Source organism: Meriones unguiculatus, chromosome 3, assembly GCF_030254825.1.
Source record: "Meriones unguiculatus strain TT.TT164.6M chromosome 3, Bangor_MerUng_6.1, whole genome shotgun sequence".
Classification (NCBI taxonomy): Eukaryota; Metazoa; Chordata; class Mammalia; order Rodentia; family Muridae; genus Meriones; species Meriones unguiculatus.
Genome location: NC_083351.1, coordinates 103,416,282 through 103,432,858, shown reverse-complemented (window position 1 = coordinate 103,432,858; position 16,577 = coordinate 103,416,282). Strand labels below are relative to the sequence as shown.

Below are 16,577 nucleotides of genomic sequence, written 5' to 3'. Positions count from 1 at the left end.
GCAGAAGTCTCCAGAGACTTCTCACGAAGGTGAAGAAGTAGTAGCCCCGGTCAACAAGCACAGAGCATGAGCTGCATCTGTCGACCAAACTTCCTAGTAGCCATACTGGAGAAAGTAAAAAGAAATGCTAATTTAAACAGCAGTTTGTTCAACCCCTCTGTGGGATATGTCATTTCAACATGTAATGAGTATAAAACAGTGATCCAGGGGCTTTCCCAAGAACTCCAGCGGGAGTCAATCAAGGCAAGCCAAGTGCTCAGCAGCCTTCAGCCCTACAGCCTCCATGTCGAGCATCTGGGGTAAAGGCTTTCACAGTCTCCACAGGAATACTGACACTCCATTGCAGAGCGGTCCTGCTGACACTTTAATCCAGGAGTTGCCTGGGAATGCTACATGCTTTGCAAATATTAAAGCAGGTCTCCAAACGCCATGTTTACACAACTATAAAATGGAGTGGCTGAGTAACTCTCAGAACCAAAACTGATCTCTAGGAATTTAATGATAGCACAGAAAGGCCATGTGAAAATCTGATTCAAAAGAGGCTGGGTCCAGTCCCACCTCCCTTACCTGTTGCTTCTCCTACCTACTTCAAGCAAACCAGAAGAAAAACAGTGCCTGCTCTTTCTCCACGTATGAATGGCACTGGCTTTCACAGAGCCGTCCCTTTGAAGCTGATGTCCCATCTTACTCCACCACCTCAGGAAAGGAGGTCACCATTTTAGTACTGGGTGGAATCCCATCTCCCCTGCAGAGCCGAGGAGATGGGATAGAGCACTGGGCTGAAGAACACTGATAGGTCCTGTGTGCTGACCTGCAGGGCAGGTGAGGCTTCCCTGTGCTTTCTCTCAGGCCTCCCAGGGACTTACCTTTGTGGTTGAAGATGCCCTCCATCTCCATGCTACTTCGGGAGTGAGCAATGCACAGGGAGCCACAGGGCACAAGGCCTTCTGCTGCAGGGGACCTGTCTGTGGTGCGGACCAGACACCAGTCAGGCTTGTCGTGAGGCCGCTCCAGAACCTCCACCGTCTGGCCACGGCGAATGGTCAGCTCGTTGCTGTTGCAAGCCGTGAAGTCATGGATCACTACGGTCAGCTCACAGCCACCAGAAAGCTGGGAGGGACAGAGAAAGAAAGACAGGTCAGCAAGAAAAAACACTGGGTCACACAGGGCTGCGAACTTGGCCAGGAATTCCCTCTTCCACCTGAAATTCCACAGCAGGACTAAAAGCATCACTAAAGCTGGGTGAAGGCTCTGTTCTGTCATTTCCCTTTGGAGCCATCAGAGGCACATGCTCTTTCTCTCATTCTCTATGCTGGGAGTTTTATGAGGGATTCACTGTCTGCGATTTCTCATGCACTTCCAAATCTCTTTGCACCTGAGACATTTTAACTCCCTCTTTAAAAATGCTATGCACTCATCTTTAAACTTAGAACAGAGTAATAAAAAGTGCCTGAAGGCTGCTTAGGGAATAATCACAAGATGGATAATAAAGGCAGCTGAAGTTCTCCAGACTTTCAAAGTGGTAAGGGAGCACTCCACACTGCAACGCACAGGCTCTCCAATCATCCCTTACATCAGGAAGGAAGCAGCCACAAAGAGAACAGAAAGGCCCCAAGGCATTGACCCTGGACTGCTTCTCCTCAGGACCTTCTGAGGACTTGGCTTCCTCCCGAATTCCTGTGTTTCATCCTAACTATCCCTAAGGACTCTTTGTACAGTTTTTTTTTTTTTTTTTAAATTAGTTTTCTGTGCATTAAAACATGAGCTTACAGCGCCTTCTGAAGATGAAGAATGAATGTCTTGGAAGGCTTTGTAGAACTCACAAAAGTCATCTCAGCAGATCCATATTACAGTGCCTCCTTGATGTGCCCAACTGGCCCTCTGCCCTGGGCTCCAGCCTTTCCACACCGGATTGTGTTAATCCTTTAACCCATAATCTCATTTCCCTATGATCACTCCTAATTTTTTCCCTTCTGATTCAACTACTAGTCCTTCAGTCTTTTGTGACACATCCATGAGTTCCATGAAGATACACACACACACACACACACACACACACACACACACACACACAATCTGTGTTTGTAAAATAAAAATACGATCTTCCCACTACTGATGCCCCTGAATGGCTTGCATCCTGGTAGGTCACTTTGGACTGTTAGCTCCTCGGGGACAGAGCTCATATCTCCTACAGAGGAATGCTGTGCCTGGCTTTCTTTCTTCAGGATATGCCAGGTTCCACTATTCCCTACACCACGTGGGCTCCTTAGCCTCACACTCATGCTGGTACTCCCAAGGACCCAGCATCTGATGACCCCATGCTTCCGATTTTTCATCCTACTAGGGGTGCTGGGACATGACTAATGATGTTCCCACTTGTGTTTCTCTTCCGGCATTGCTCTTGGGAGCTGCTATCACCAACAAGTTACCCAAATTAAATAAATCTTTTTCCTCTACCAGAAGTAGTCACGTGGACTCCAGGGTGGCTTTCTAATGACCTTCTTCCCCTGGTTACGTTATGTGAGTTTCTGCAGTGGTTCTAGGGTCTCCCTGTGTTCTCCCAGCTCTTCTCTTCTGGCCCATGAGAACAATGCCAGCAGGGTGATCTTTTAAAATGCATGGCCTTTCCTCTTCAAAACCTTAGGTACAACTTTCTTGATGCAGGGCTTGAGTCCCCATCTGCCTTCCCAGGTTTATGTGCTGACAGTTGCTCCTGAGATGGTCCCATGCATACTTGGTCGACATTACCATCCCTGAGGTTAGAGCCCTTGTGTCCATTTTCCCTCTCTAAGTTCCCCATCCACTGTGTCTTGGAAGTTGCTCCCATTTCTGCTATGCCTTAGGGCTTTTTCCTGAAACAACTTATACTTCAGTTTTGAAGTGAATCTGTGTGTGTGTGCATGTGTGTTTACCCTCCTCAGCAGGAGGCAGGTCTGGGCCACTCTCCTGTGACTGTGTCAGGACTGAGGGCAGAAATAAGGCTGGTAAGTGCAGAACAGGGCCTGCAGATTACTGTGAGATCCGTGTATGCACAGTATACGAAGCCCACAGAATGCTGGGCAGGCAACAGGAAAAGCTCCTATGCTCTACCCTCCATCCTAGTCTCTCAATGAGTTTGGAGATTCAGAGTTAAAAACATGTCTGACGACAACCACAAAGGACAGAAACAACACAGCTCTTTTCAACATGAAGCTCCACTCCAGACAAAAGACCTAGTATCTTCACTAGGGCACAACGAAAACTCACAACTGTTTCGATTCCCTTCTAAATTCTTATAAACTCCTTTGTGGGAAAGCCATGATAAATATTACATTAGTTCCTGAGCATATAAAGAAGCCATAAAAATGCCAAAAGCAGAGACCCAGCCTGGGAAAAAAAATTTCCTCACAGAACCCCACGATATGGAAGTGGTTAACTCCTCAACAAAGAGGGGAACTGCTTTTTTTCTCAGTGAACAGAGCCAGCCAGTGAAGCCTGACAGGGTCAGGCTTGTAACAGATCCTGCCCTTTGTGGGCCTTGGTGGCCCAGCTCCATAACCCCATGGTTACAGGCAGCCAGCTCTGTTACTGAACTCTTGGGTTAGAAGTCCAGGCTTTCCCCAGTGGCCTTTGTTGCTGCGCTGGGAAGGACTCTATCTCACCCCAGCCCTGAGCTGGCTGCTTCCCCTTCCAGAGTCTCATTAACTTGTCAGTGCACTCAAGCAAATGTGCTGGGGCTGGGGGAGGGCTGCCCAGGAAGGGGAGTTAAGCTAGACTATATTTTTGGCACTTTTTTTTTAGACCTTTCCAGAGTAACCAAAAAGGATTGGAAACATCTGTGTACTTGACAGAGCACAAGAAGTAGAAATCAAGCTTGTTCTGACAAAGAATCATAAACCATGTTAAAAAACATGCAAAGGCTTTCCAGAACTTAAGAAAACAGAGTGCCAGAATAATATTTCAGAAAAATTATCAGCCCCACAATTTTCATGTCCCTCAGTCAACTGGTTTTGCCCATCAGAAGAGATAAGAACCTACAATTAAGGTTGGGAACTAAATGGATAATTGCCTGAGAAGTACCCAGTAGGCTTCTGTTTCAAGCTTTACATTTACATATTTAAATTTAGTCCAAAGGGACAGTTGGTAGTTACCCCACAATAAAATGTCCCAGTGTACCATTGGGGAGATGGTGCCAGGCAGGTCACTGTCATGGTCCACAGACTTTACAACCGGTTAATACTGATGGTGTTTTCCCTTGGCAGCTTCCTATGCTGTGAGAGCCAGTGCTGGGGGTGGGGGTGGAGGTGTGGGTTCCAGGACAGTTCCAGATCACTTCCGCTATGTCCCGTGACCAAAGTGCATGGTGTCTTCAGCAATATGGACTTAGCTTCAAGTTCTGGGGTACAACAAAGGGCAGTGACAATATCCTATACTGTTTACTTGAGGGGTCTCTTGGACTTTCAAACTCACTGGGGCTTTAGGACAATGACAATATCCTGAACTGTTTGAGGGGGTCTATCCAACCTTCAGGAACCTTTCTCGTGCTTGGCACTGGAGTTTTGTTATACAGACTGTTGCTTTTGAGGGGAGTATCCATGTTCCAGATTGCACTTAAACTGTATATACACACGTACTTTGTGTATTTTTTTTTCATTTTATGTGCATGGGTGCTTTGCCTGTGTATATGTCTGTGTACTGGTATGTGTGGTGGCCACATAGGCCAGAAGCAGGCCTTGGATCCCTTAGGACTAGAGTTATAACTGTGAGCTACCATGTGGGTGACAGAAACTGAACCCAGGTCCAGCTAAGTCACCTCTCCAGCCCGATTTATGTATTTTTAAGTAAACTTATAAAATAATGTCTTTCTGTGGCTTCTTCACAGAGTGTTATTATCTCTAATTCCCCCCTTAAACTGTGTTGAGCTACAAAGCATCTCTTTAAAATGAAGCTTGTTACGTTTTTAGAAAGACACGTTTTTGTTGTGCAGACATTTGTGATAACTACTTTGAGGAAGCGATGCACGTCACTATTGATATTAAAAATGAAATTCCTAACTAGGAGTTTCGAGGTCCGTGGAATCTGGAGACCTGAGGGCATGACTCTGCTGAGTGTCCCTGTTCCCATCTCACTCGTCTAGCTGTATAGTTGACTCTTCTGTGCTAGCCTCTTTCCCTGGAAGTCTCTGCAGCATTCTCTTCACCTTGCACATCTTATAGACTTCCATCACAGGCTCCCAGGCATATTTGCTGAGTTCAGGAATGTAACTTATCCCCAGACTCACATTAACCCTTGTCACCTCCGAAAATAGAAAGACACATTTTCAAAACATCTTTCAATTTTCCACTATTGTGGTAGCCATCAAGTGTGGAAAACACAGCTGGCTTTAAACAGACCATAGCCACAGAAATCATCAGGGGTGTTCCTCCTCTCAAAGCCACTGCCCTGGGAGAGGGCCACGGGAAAGCACTGATGACCTAGACCAAAGCCATGAGTGGATTCAAAGCAAGCCTTTCCCTGAATTCTCTCCAGGATAATGGAAAATAAACAGTCTGTGGTGTTTCCATTCCTTCATCTTTTGGCCAAAGTCTTGTGCACTTCAATAATCTTTGTAGGATTGGTGCTGCCTTGTCTCAACCCATGGCTGAGATGTCCATGTAGTGGACTTGGCCATGGGCTCCTCAACATTCTTACACCCTCACCCCATGCACTCTAACAAGGCAGTTGTGTGTTACAAGGACAGACAGTTAAATGGGCAATAGCCAACACCTGGTTTGAATCATGAAGCTCAGAAAGCATTCTGAGGAAGTTGTACTGAAGAGGGCTGGAGATAAATGGGGTGGTGGGCGAGATCGTCCCCTCTCCAGGGATTCTGTTTCCAGAAGAAGATCAATTGCAGCGAGTTATCTGGCTGATTCTGTGAGAGTGGAAAGGCAGGGGTGGGGTGAGGCAGGATGGATGTGGTCTAATAAAGGCCATTCCTCCTTGAGAACAAAGTGTTGTGAACAGTTGTACCCCACAGCCCCCTACATTCTGTCATTCAGAAACTCCACAAAAGAGTCTTGTGGCTTCACACAGAGCAGTCCAAACAATGATTTACTTGGTTTATGGGGACTACAGAATACAGCTCCACTGTAGGTCACGAACACAAAAGCAGAGGCAGCTGGAACATATCTGGAATAAATGCCATTATGGCCCAGGTTCTCACTGCTTCAGCAGCTCTGCGGAGGCTGGCAGATCGGCTCCTACCTCAACAGTATAAAGAGCGGCCCCACAGGCTCACACTAGCAGGGAAGCCAGCTTACCTACGGCCAAGATGGAAGAGGTGTTTAACCCTCTGGCTTAGGGTTTAAAAGCATTTAAAGAGAGCTCTGACACAGAGGGTACTCACAGACACCTGTGAAAGTCTATAAATCATTAAAATCATAAATTCTGGGTTATAGCTTTCTTTACCACAGATTTTTTAAAAGCAAGAAAGTAAATCAGTGGCAAACGTTTTCAAGAGCAGCAGCCACTGCTCTCCACACTCTAACCTTCTTTTATTTGCATGATCACATGTGAGCAGAAATCACATGATTTCTGCTGTGACTAGAAATCATGGGAGGCTTCCTTGAGGGAGCAGAATGTATGGACTCAAATGAATTATTAGCTGTAGAAGGATGAATTTAGAAGCTACAGATAAAAAGGCAAACTGTGAATGTAAAAAGGAACATTAGGCGGCAGCTGTGTGTCAGGCTTCCAGGCTCTGCGAGCAGCACCCAGAAGAGGCTGTCTTTGCCATGCTTCTCATGCAGCAGAAGGGGGTGCGGGAGCATGCAGGACAGGCCAAGATGCCAGGGCAGCATGCAAGTCAGGACTCTTAGTGTGAGCGGGTCGGCTGAGGGCAGGGCAGCACAGCAAATCTCCTGGGACAATTCCATGTGAAAACACCTCTCTGCAGGAAGAAGGAAAGACCTTGCCCAAGGAAGCCCACAATAGGTGATCAAAGGTATCTGCGAATGCATGAATATAGCATGTGAACATTCTCACTGTACTGTTTGTATACATTGCCACAATGCAGCTAACTTAGTAAGATGGGAGATGACCAGCTAGCAAAGCACTCTGAGCGAGAGACTCCCTTTTCTGAAGTACTTTAATGGCATTACCCATTTAATATGTGTTATGCTGTTGGAGGGCTAAAAAGTGCACAGGCGCTGAAGCTGAGCAACTCCGCTGCAAGACTGCGGATAGCTCCGAAACAACACAGTTAGCTTCTACATCCACGGCGATTAGTGTCCAGCCAGGGGGTGAAGCTGAGACGGACAGTTAACCTGCATCAGCAGCAATGGACACCGTTTGTACAACAGGCAGGAAGTCCTCTTACCACAAAAACAGAGACCACTAACATTTATTTAAGCAGTGAGGTCCCTGAGGAGGTTAGCCCCACATCCTACCCCATGGAAGACTTTCTAACTCAATGACCCAATTCTATTATATGTGGCAAATCTACCCCAGCCCCACGTCAGGTGGCCCTGTGCCTTGTCTGAGCGGGGATGGGAGAGCCCTGAGTGCAGGCTGCTGGTGCAGGGGATGCAGGCCCATGCTGAGGAGCTCAGTAGACACAGCTTCCCTGGTAAGACTGTCAGGGAAGCCATATTTTAAACTGCACTGGCTTCAGCTACTTTTCAGACTGCCTTGATTAAAACTACAGAAGTGTAAACAAGCGTAGTGTATACTCAGGTGGCACAAAAGACACCTTTAAAACTGCACAGAAAGGAATGTCCTTGACATGGGGCTTCAGCTTTATTAGGAGAACAGGTACTTTTTAAAATATGTGCATCCTTAAAAAAAAAGATATGCAGATTTGTAATTCCTCTTATAAGCTTAAGTGGAGTTCATGCAAAGAACCTATTTCAATTGTATCATGCAATCCTTGGAAAGAGGGTCCCAGGACCTGAGGGCTCTTCCATACACTTTGTTCTTGCTTTTGTTCTTTTGTTTGCGTGCTCTCTCTCTCTCTCTCTCTCTCTCTCTCTCTCTCTTCTCTCTCTCTCTCTCCGTGTATATGTATGAGTGTCTCATGACACAGATTTCGCTGAATATCAGAAATCACAGACGAACTGGGTGAGAGTGAGGAGCTATGCTAAAGACTCTCTGCAGCACAGTCAGCTCTGCTGTAAAAGAAGAAGGTCTGGAAGATGTCAGATGAATAAACCCACGATCTGTGTCTGGCCGATTCATGTGGCTGTGCCGATTCATGTAGCTAACCTCAGTGCCCCGGGGTTGGATCAGCACTGGGTCAGCATCTCCTCCCTACCTCAGGAGATGCACTCAGGGGCGGTGAGGTAAGATTCTGGAAAGCATTTGGCTTTTTTTTTTTCCTTTTAAACACAAATTACATTTTTATAAGATCATTTTATCAGCCTAAGTACCATGAATATCAGCAAGAATTGGTGTTAAACTCACATCTGGAACAAAAAGATGACTTATTTTAAAACTGATGCTCTCTGAGTAGGAAATGGGCTTGTGGAACAGGGTTTGTATCCAGAGCAGCCTAATGGAGCTGTGCCCTGGAAAGAGGGTGTCTCCGAGCCTCTCCCCAGCTGACTCTTGTCCTAACCCTCTGGAGCCTCGTCTGAGGATTGCTAACAGCTTTGGCAGACAATTTCCCATTAGAATTACCTAAGAGGCTAAGCACAAAACATATCCCCGCCCCATTTCTGAACTGGGACCAAATTCCATGACACAACTAATTCATAACAGACATGATGAACTGAGTCAACTAGGCAGAATTATTTCCATGCCAGAAGAATCTGCCTGTAGCATCAAGGGCTGCTTAAATGTTCAGTATGTAGGGTAGAGAGAACCTTGAGGCATGGGAAAGCTGGTGCTCCTGGAGACCAGGGGCACTGGGAGAGATGCAGCTCCTCAATTACACAGTGCACTCTTTTGAATCTTCTACAGACTAAAATCTTTGGCCAGAGAAGCACAGGTAGAAGGATGACTAAAAGAAAGCCTTCCAGAGTAGAGAAGCCACAAGCACGGTGGGACGTGAACACCCCTACCTTCTTACTGGGACTGAGTGAGCCTGCTTTAAGAAATTCTAGTCCCCAACATAGGAGCGGAAGTTAAGAAAGCTACTCAGTTCTAACAGCAAGGGCACACAGATCATGCCTATTTGTCCCCACAGCTTGTTAAGGACCCTGGTCTCACCCAGAGGCACTAAAGGAAAGCGTGTCACATTTATAAGAAAGGACTTGGAGTGTCACTGCCTCAAGATGGCGAAGTGCTATGGGGTCCAGGACTGGTGCTGATGAGTGACAGTCTATCAACTGTACTAGCTTCATTTCCCAAACTGGGGAGGGGCAGCCATGCAGAGCAGTCCTTTAGGGACTGTGAGCTCCAGAGCAATCCTCAGTGATGACACCACTGGGTGAAGAAAATGGTAATTGGTTCATTATCTTCACAGATGAAATAGTTAAAGGGGTAGGGGTGGTTCTTGCAACTTCTGATGTCCCAGGGGACCCTCAAGGCAGAATAACCAGTTACTATAAACCTACACTTTGGTAGTAATTATTCTTCTTCACATATCAAGTAAAATCAGAATCTGCTATACTGCAAGTTCACATAATTCCTGTCGTGTTATAATGGACATGCCTTAGGGAACCAGGGCTGTGACAGGGGTGTGACAATGGGCAAACCTATAACAAGGAGCCCATTCTGGGATGGCGAGGGCACTTCTATATTCCATGACCACCCATTTGCCTGTTAAGTACCTAAACAACAACTGGTCTTGCTTCCTGGGCTAACCTTGAGAAAAGCCTTCACCAGCCTTCTAGGAGGAAACTTATTACATTCATCTCTTTTTGCGATTTCATTCCAAAGACTTATTTCTCATGAACTTCATCTACAGTAACCTAGAATTGCCCCGTGAGAGTACTTCTGGGAAGGATGTGAACTCGGTGCCTGGGCACAATTCTCCAAGGGCCTGTAAGGTTGTCTGGATGTAAATTGCTATCCTTGCCACACTTGGTAACTATCTTGTCTGCCTTTTCTTCTAGGTGACAGTTCCAAAAGAACTGACAAGCTAACTTCTTCAGTTATAAAGGCTAAAAAAAAAAAAAAAAATCCCCAAGCAATTGGTATTTTCTAATAAAATGTTTCCAAATGCAAACTGTATCTTTCTAAACAAAATTGCTCCAGGCTGGGAGAAATGTTCTGACCAAATGGCTGACCATATGTGTCATCCATCTTATCTCCTGCTGCTGCCTCAGTGGCTAAATGTCTGCTGACTTAACTAATAGCCCATCCCTGAATATAACAAAAGGCACATTTTTGTCCTGCTATGTAAGGTACTCTAAGCTTTAGGAACTTCCCATTCGGGAGAGTAAAAAAACAGAATGAAAGAAAGCCCATTTACTCACACTGGGAGGGCTCTGGAAATGGGGTACTCTGCAGAGTATTTTAAACATATTTACTTCTGTCCTGGAAACTACAATGTGAATCCACAAACCCAAGCAAGTCATACCCAATGTCTATTTAATGCACTATCTAAAACAGTCCCCCAGCACTGGCCTTTCCAGGACAGGGAAGCACAAGAGGTCTGCAAGAATCCAAGTCTCACAGTCACCATGCAGTGATAAAGCAGCTCACACTGAGTAGCGAAAAAATGAATCAAGAATTGACACAGTTGAAAGGAAATGCTTATATATTGCTCTCTCTCTCTTTTTTTTTAAGAATCTTGTCTAGCATTCTAGAGCTAGAACATATGTTCATCTCAGTAGGAACAGAACATTCAGCAAGACACATGTCTCTGGCTTTGATACAAGGCTTTCTTATTTTCTGTATAGTACATAATAAATCCAGGACTAACAAGCTGTACTACCCGTCAGTTTATTCTGCAGGTGTCTGGATTCTACAAGAAGCATCCTGAGACATTTGGGCCCATTTTGGAAAGAGGTACACCTGTATACATGCCTTAGACGAAAGGCAGCTCTGTGATTTCAGTGCTCATCACTGTCCAAGCCAAGTTCGGTGTTCTAGAGCTTTCCGCATTCTGTGTACCCCAGATTCTGAGGGGAAACCTCAGGGTACACCTTGGAGGATGTTAGCACTCCTGCCTAAGACAAAGCTCCACATTTACATATGGGGTTTTGGGTAAAAGGTTATTTTAATTACTCTTTGGCTTACAGATAAAATTTAAATAAGGTATACTGTTTCGAGAGACACTGACATAAAACCACATGACTGAGAAGATTTCTTCTGAGTTTTCAGCACTAGTCTGACTTTAATTTCTAAGGTTCTTCCCTGCCACTAAAGCTTGCCACCCCTCCTAGAACCCAGCACTTGTCTTTTATTGAACATACCTTGACCGAAAGAGGCAGGGCTCACCTTATCACTGTCCAGCGTGTTCTGAGATGTCCGGGAGGCTATGGAAATGGTATCAGGTTGGCTGCTGCCATCCCCTTGGCTGTCCAGGTCCTCTCCATCCCTAGTAGAACACAGAAACCCTCAGTTCTGTGTTCTCAACCCTACAAGCTGGTAAATCCATCTCCCAGCTGAAAAAGGCCCATGTCAGACCACAATTCTTCCTACAACCAGTTCCTTCCTACACACAATGGCAAGCCATTCTGCTTACGTTGTTTTGGGTTGTTTATTTTATACACTCTGTGTAGGAGTGTTTTGCTTGCATGAACATATGGGAACCATGTACGTGCCTGGTGCACCCAGAGGTCAGAAAGCATCAGGTCCTAGGAACTGAGGTAGTTGTGAGCCACCATATGGGTGCTGGGAAGAGAATCCAGATCCTCTGCAAGAGCAGCAAGTGCTCTCAACCATCGAGCCACTTCTGCAGCTCGGCGCCACTCTGTGCTGAGTGCAGCTTTTGGCTTGGCTATATGGTAAGTGTCCACTATATCTTCCCACTGAATTCTCCACATGGTGAACTGCCCAACCCAGGTTCATTTCTATTTGAGAAATGAAAAAATAAAAATAAACCAAGCCAAACCAAGTGTCTCAATGCCTTGGGTAGGATGAGGGAAAAAGAGGGGCTTGCATGTGGTCTTTTATTTGCTTTTAGCCAGTGATCCTCTTTTCTTGACAAAGCAGAGCATCTAATCCACACAGGCTCAAAGTGTTTGAGAAACACAGAGGTGAAGACCCTGCTCCCAAGAGATAAGCAGTCACGAGCCATCGCACACTCACCTCCTCCCCTTCTGCCTCGCTGCTGGCGCTGTTTTGGGGATATGGATGGGTTCCTTCAGGGCTCCTCTCAGGTGCACTGTCCTCTCCTGGATCACCTCACGGATGTGCTTTATCCAGTCCTGCTTGTTCTCGATACTGGATGCCTATGCAGGGGGCAGAGACATCAGGACAGAGTGTTCTTCCCATATCCTGTGCCTACCACACACAGGTTTCCCCTGCTTCCCAGACTCCCCAGTTCCCAGGGCCTCCAGTAGAGCAACCGCAACTCAGTTTAATTTACTCTCAAGCAAATGGCTCTAATTTTACATAGTTTTACTAAAAGCATTTTTCTTTTACAAATGAACGTGATTACAGCTTCCTCACTCTCTCTAGTCTAGTAATCCATCATCATTATAAAAACAGATGCATTCCCAATCTGAAACCTCAATGAGGCCACTGAGGCATAATTTTGGTCAGTGTCCAGGAAACCATCAGCAGGGATGTGAATGAGTCCCCTGAGCCCCCTGATCCTGCTGCTTGCCCCTGGACTGCTAGGATGGCTGCTGAGGGCCTCCTCCATAGCCAGCCAAGGCGCCTCAGATGACATACCCTACTCACCACACAGGGACTCTACAAAGGAGCCATGTAGTGGTGGGCACACTAGAAATGTGCTGAAGGCCCATCAAAGCCATCTAATCTCAAAGCCCACGCCACTTCCATTTGGCCCTCCTTGAAAGGCAAAAGGTGTTATTCAAACTTTCCTAAACATTTTGGAAAATTTGAGTCTTGAATACATTTGCACAAGTTTAAACTATAGAAAAATTTGAGTTATCTAAATTTGTTGGTACACTTTATATTTTATAGGGCTTTGTGTCAGCACTAACTAGCAAGAGTCCACCAGGTAGGCCACGTACATTCACTGAAAACAATCCATTGAGAACATATGAGTAATGATCTTAGAAAAATAGTGGCTTCATGATGGTCAACAAGACTTGGCTGAAGAAGAGTAATCTTCAAATGAACAACTCAGTTTCTGAAATTACCACAGCAAGATGAAAAGGCATGCAAGAGGAGATACTGTAACTTAATGCCAGTTATACTTCAGCATCTCACCACACCTTAGCTCCTCTAACAGCCTGAAAATCATGAGCCAACTTCCCCAAAGCATCCCTAAACCACCCACAGTATTTCCAGACAGATCAAGAAGATAATTATGTCTGTAGTTTCCAAAATGTAGATGGGGTTAGCCCATGAGATGCCTTTAGATTTCTTTGCAAGTCCTAGAAAAAATTGGTATACTCAAAACAGAGTTTAAATCAAAAGTGAGTTAGAGAGAGAGAGAAGAGAAGACAAGGGGGGGTGGAGAGAGATTTTTTTTGCTTTCACCAATACCAACAAAACACAAAAAAGTCAAATAAAATGACATGGATTTTTACAATTCAACAAGGAAAATAGTATATATCTCCACAATAAACCCAGATATAGCAATCCCCCAGCTGTGAATTAACGTACCTTCAAGACAATTTTATTATCTGAAGTTGGTGTCCTCCCCACCCACAGTGCAAATTTGCAAGGATCTCCTTCAACATGTTCTGTGACACCCAATTCTGAGGTCTGGATAGAAAGACAATTAGATAATTAGAAACTCAATTTTGGTAGGATTAGAGCATAGAAAAGGAATAGCCTTTGGTGACTGATGGCCACACAAATCCCTTAGTTCAGTGGCCCTCAACATGTGGGTCCCAACCCCTTCGGAGATGGAATGACTCTTTCACAGGGGTTGCCTAAGATGCTTGGAAAACACAGATATTTACACTATAATTCATAATAGTAGCAAAATTACAGTTTATAAAGCAGCAAGAAAATAATTTTGTGGTTGCAGGTCGCCACCACATGAGGAACTGCATTAAGGGGCCGCAGAGTTAGGAAGGCTGAGAACTGGTGCTGCAGTTGGTAGCAGTTGGGCCACACTGAGTGTTTTCACTGGAGCACTGCTGGAGACTGCAATGGAGCTCAACAAGCAGGATGTGCTGAAGAGAAAGCCAACCTTAAAAACATGCCTGGGCTTTCTCAGCTAAAAAGAGCTCTCATAACAGACTCTGGGCAGCAGCACATCTTGACAGAGGGCAAAGATAAGTTTCAGTATTTCATCGGACTCGGACAAAAACCCTTCTGTGTGGACATATCCAGAACATGGCATCCTCCCCCACGATCAGATCCACCGGATGCCTCTCCCTCCAGCCATGGAAGTGACTCATAGGTTGGAACTCTAAAGGTGGCCTCAGTGGGAATCTTAATTTTTAAAATATAAATTAAACTAAGATGTATCAATTTCTAGAACACACAAGCTTGACTCCAAGGGCTGTTTAAAGCCAGCAATAAAATGACTACCTGGCAAGACTGAACTTTTTAATTTCCAGCTGGAGTGTGACTTAACTGATGTAAGGCCACAGACAGATCCAAGAGATAATCCAGCCAGGTTAACGGCCAATGACAGTGGAATGAAAACATTACTGGGGATTCTCAGATTCCAGATTATTCTTAAAAAAAAAAAAAAAAAATCTCTACACTTGGGAATCTCTTCTTCTGGGAGTTTGACTGACACACAAATATCACCAAAATTTGTAATGTTAAGTCATTCAATGTCAGATATTTAAAAATATTTTAAAGAGATCTAACATGAAGGCAACTCCATGGCACTCTGGTTCCTTGCTAGATAGTAAGCTTCATTTTCACTGATTCTCACTGCCAGCCTCTGCCCAACAACTCTGTACTGCCAGTCCTCTGAACAATGACCTTGAGAAAGCTCAGAGTGCAGGGGATAACACTTTGTCCTGGCCTGAGACTCCCAGGAACAGGCGCGCGGCTGCACACACCCAGGACTGGCTGGTGGGGAACAGCGATACAGTAGTTCCAGGGTGCGCCTTTCCCCAGAAGCATACTGACACTGGATAGGAGTCAAAGTGCACTGCCAGAACACTCCGAAGGTCTCTGCATGGGTAGGGCTGGCAGAGCTTTCAAACATTATTTTTTATCATATATTTTTATCTAATAATGGTATTTTGCTATTGTAAAAATTTCAAATTCATTTTTACATTGACTTTTCAGTAAATGAATTTCTAATGGAAAAAATCAAATCTCCATGATTATGACTCTGTAGTGAGCTTACCCATAAGGCTGCTTGCATACATTTTGATGTTTATGGATTTTAAAAAATCATTAAAATGATATGAGTGCTTGCCTAGGGCACCTAGACAATACCGGACTTCGTTTCCTCATACAGCAGCAGTTCTCAACCTGGGGGTCGCTGCTCCCATAGGGGCTGCATTTCAGATCTGCATATCAGATATTTACACTGCGATTCATAGCAGCAGCAAAATTACAGTTATGAGGCAGCAACAAAAGTAATTTTATGGTTGGGGTTCCCCAGAGCATGAGGAATTGTATTAAACTGTCCTGCAGTGTTTCCTCACCCTGTAGTGAGCACTCTAGGACAGTTAGCACTCTAGAACAGCATCCCCAGGTCCACAGAATGCCAGCATGCCCTCTAGTGGACTCAGGTTGCAGAAGCTGATGAAGATAGAAACATCATAACTCAGGTTCCCATTTCAGAGTAGTCTGAGAGGCAGCTAAAAGCAACAAACAGACATTTTCTCTCCCCTTAAGAACGCTGCAGTCACATGATTTGTAGCTGTGAACTCTTGATGCCTGTACTTACAAACAACTTGCTCTTGTACAGGTACTTGCTTCTTCCACTGGAGTCTTTTACTTCTTTACTAAAGACTAAGGACATTTCAAAAAGGAAGAGATGTCGTTCTCGACCCTTTCGAATTAAGGTTTTTGGGTCCCACACTTGGAAGGATTCCTGCAGGATGAGTTCTCCCTGAGACTCAATGTTTTCGTCAAACCCTGCAACATGAAATAAAAGCAGGCAAATCAGTTCAAAGGAAAAATGAGCATGATTCAGAAGGGAGCATTGCTATTTCACCTGTAAAACGCCCTCGGATTAGTTTTCAATTTGACTCCATGCTCTTCACAATACTCCCCCCACTCCCCATCAAAGGATAATTCTTCCTAAAACTACTCTGCATATATTTTCCCAAGTTCAAAAAAAAATTCAGGGGTTCCTCGTAGCTTTATTCTTTATTTTCCATTCCTTTCGGTTGGCGTACATCATCTGAGATCTGGTTTAACTCCCATCTCTGTCCCATACTTGGAGCCTTTGCCCTGGCAACCACCTCCTCTAACCAGAGCAACTCCACTGCACTGCCTCCAGCCTCTGATTCATTTCCTCTTCAGCCTGAATGCCCCTCCCAGGCTCTCTGCCCAGGTCCCAGAATGGTGGGGACAGCTTTGCTAACCCATCTTCGATGAGTCTGCAATTCTCTGCCAGTGAGTCAGGCTGGACTGGGCCACATGGTGGCCTCCCTGGCTATTCT

At 45.2% G+C, this 16,577-nt stretch overlaps 1 protein-coding gene across 5 annotated transcripts in view; it reads right to left on the bottom strand.

Moving 5' to 3' along the window:
- The window catches only part of Trio (trio Rho guanine nucleotide exchange factor), a 288,270-nt gene that overhangs the window by 72,769 nt on the left and 198,924 nt on the right, over positions 1–16,577 (bottom strand). For all 5 annotated transcript variants that reach the window (XM_060380406.1, XM_021640449.2, XM_060380403.1 and 2 more), the window contains exons 30-34: positions 15,857–16,047; positions 13,651–13,752; positions 12,160–12,302; positions 11,347–11,446; positions 867–1,110 (exon numbers count right to left, since the gene is read on the bottom strand). In XM_060380406.1, coding sequence (XP_060236389.1) covers positions 867–1,110; positions 11,347–11,446; positions 12,160–12,302; positions 13,651–13,752; positions 15,857–16,047 — 780 coding nt within the window. The remainder of the gene's footprint in view (positions 1–866; positions 1,111–11,346; positions 11,447–12,159; positions 12,303–13,650; positions 13,753–15,856; positions 16,048–16,577) is intronic.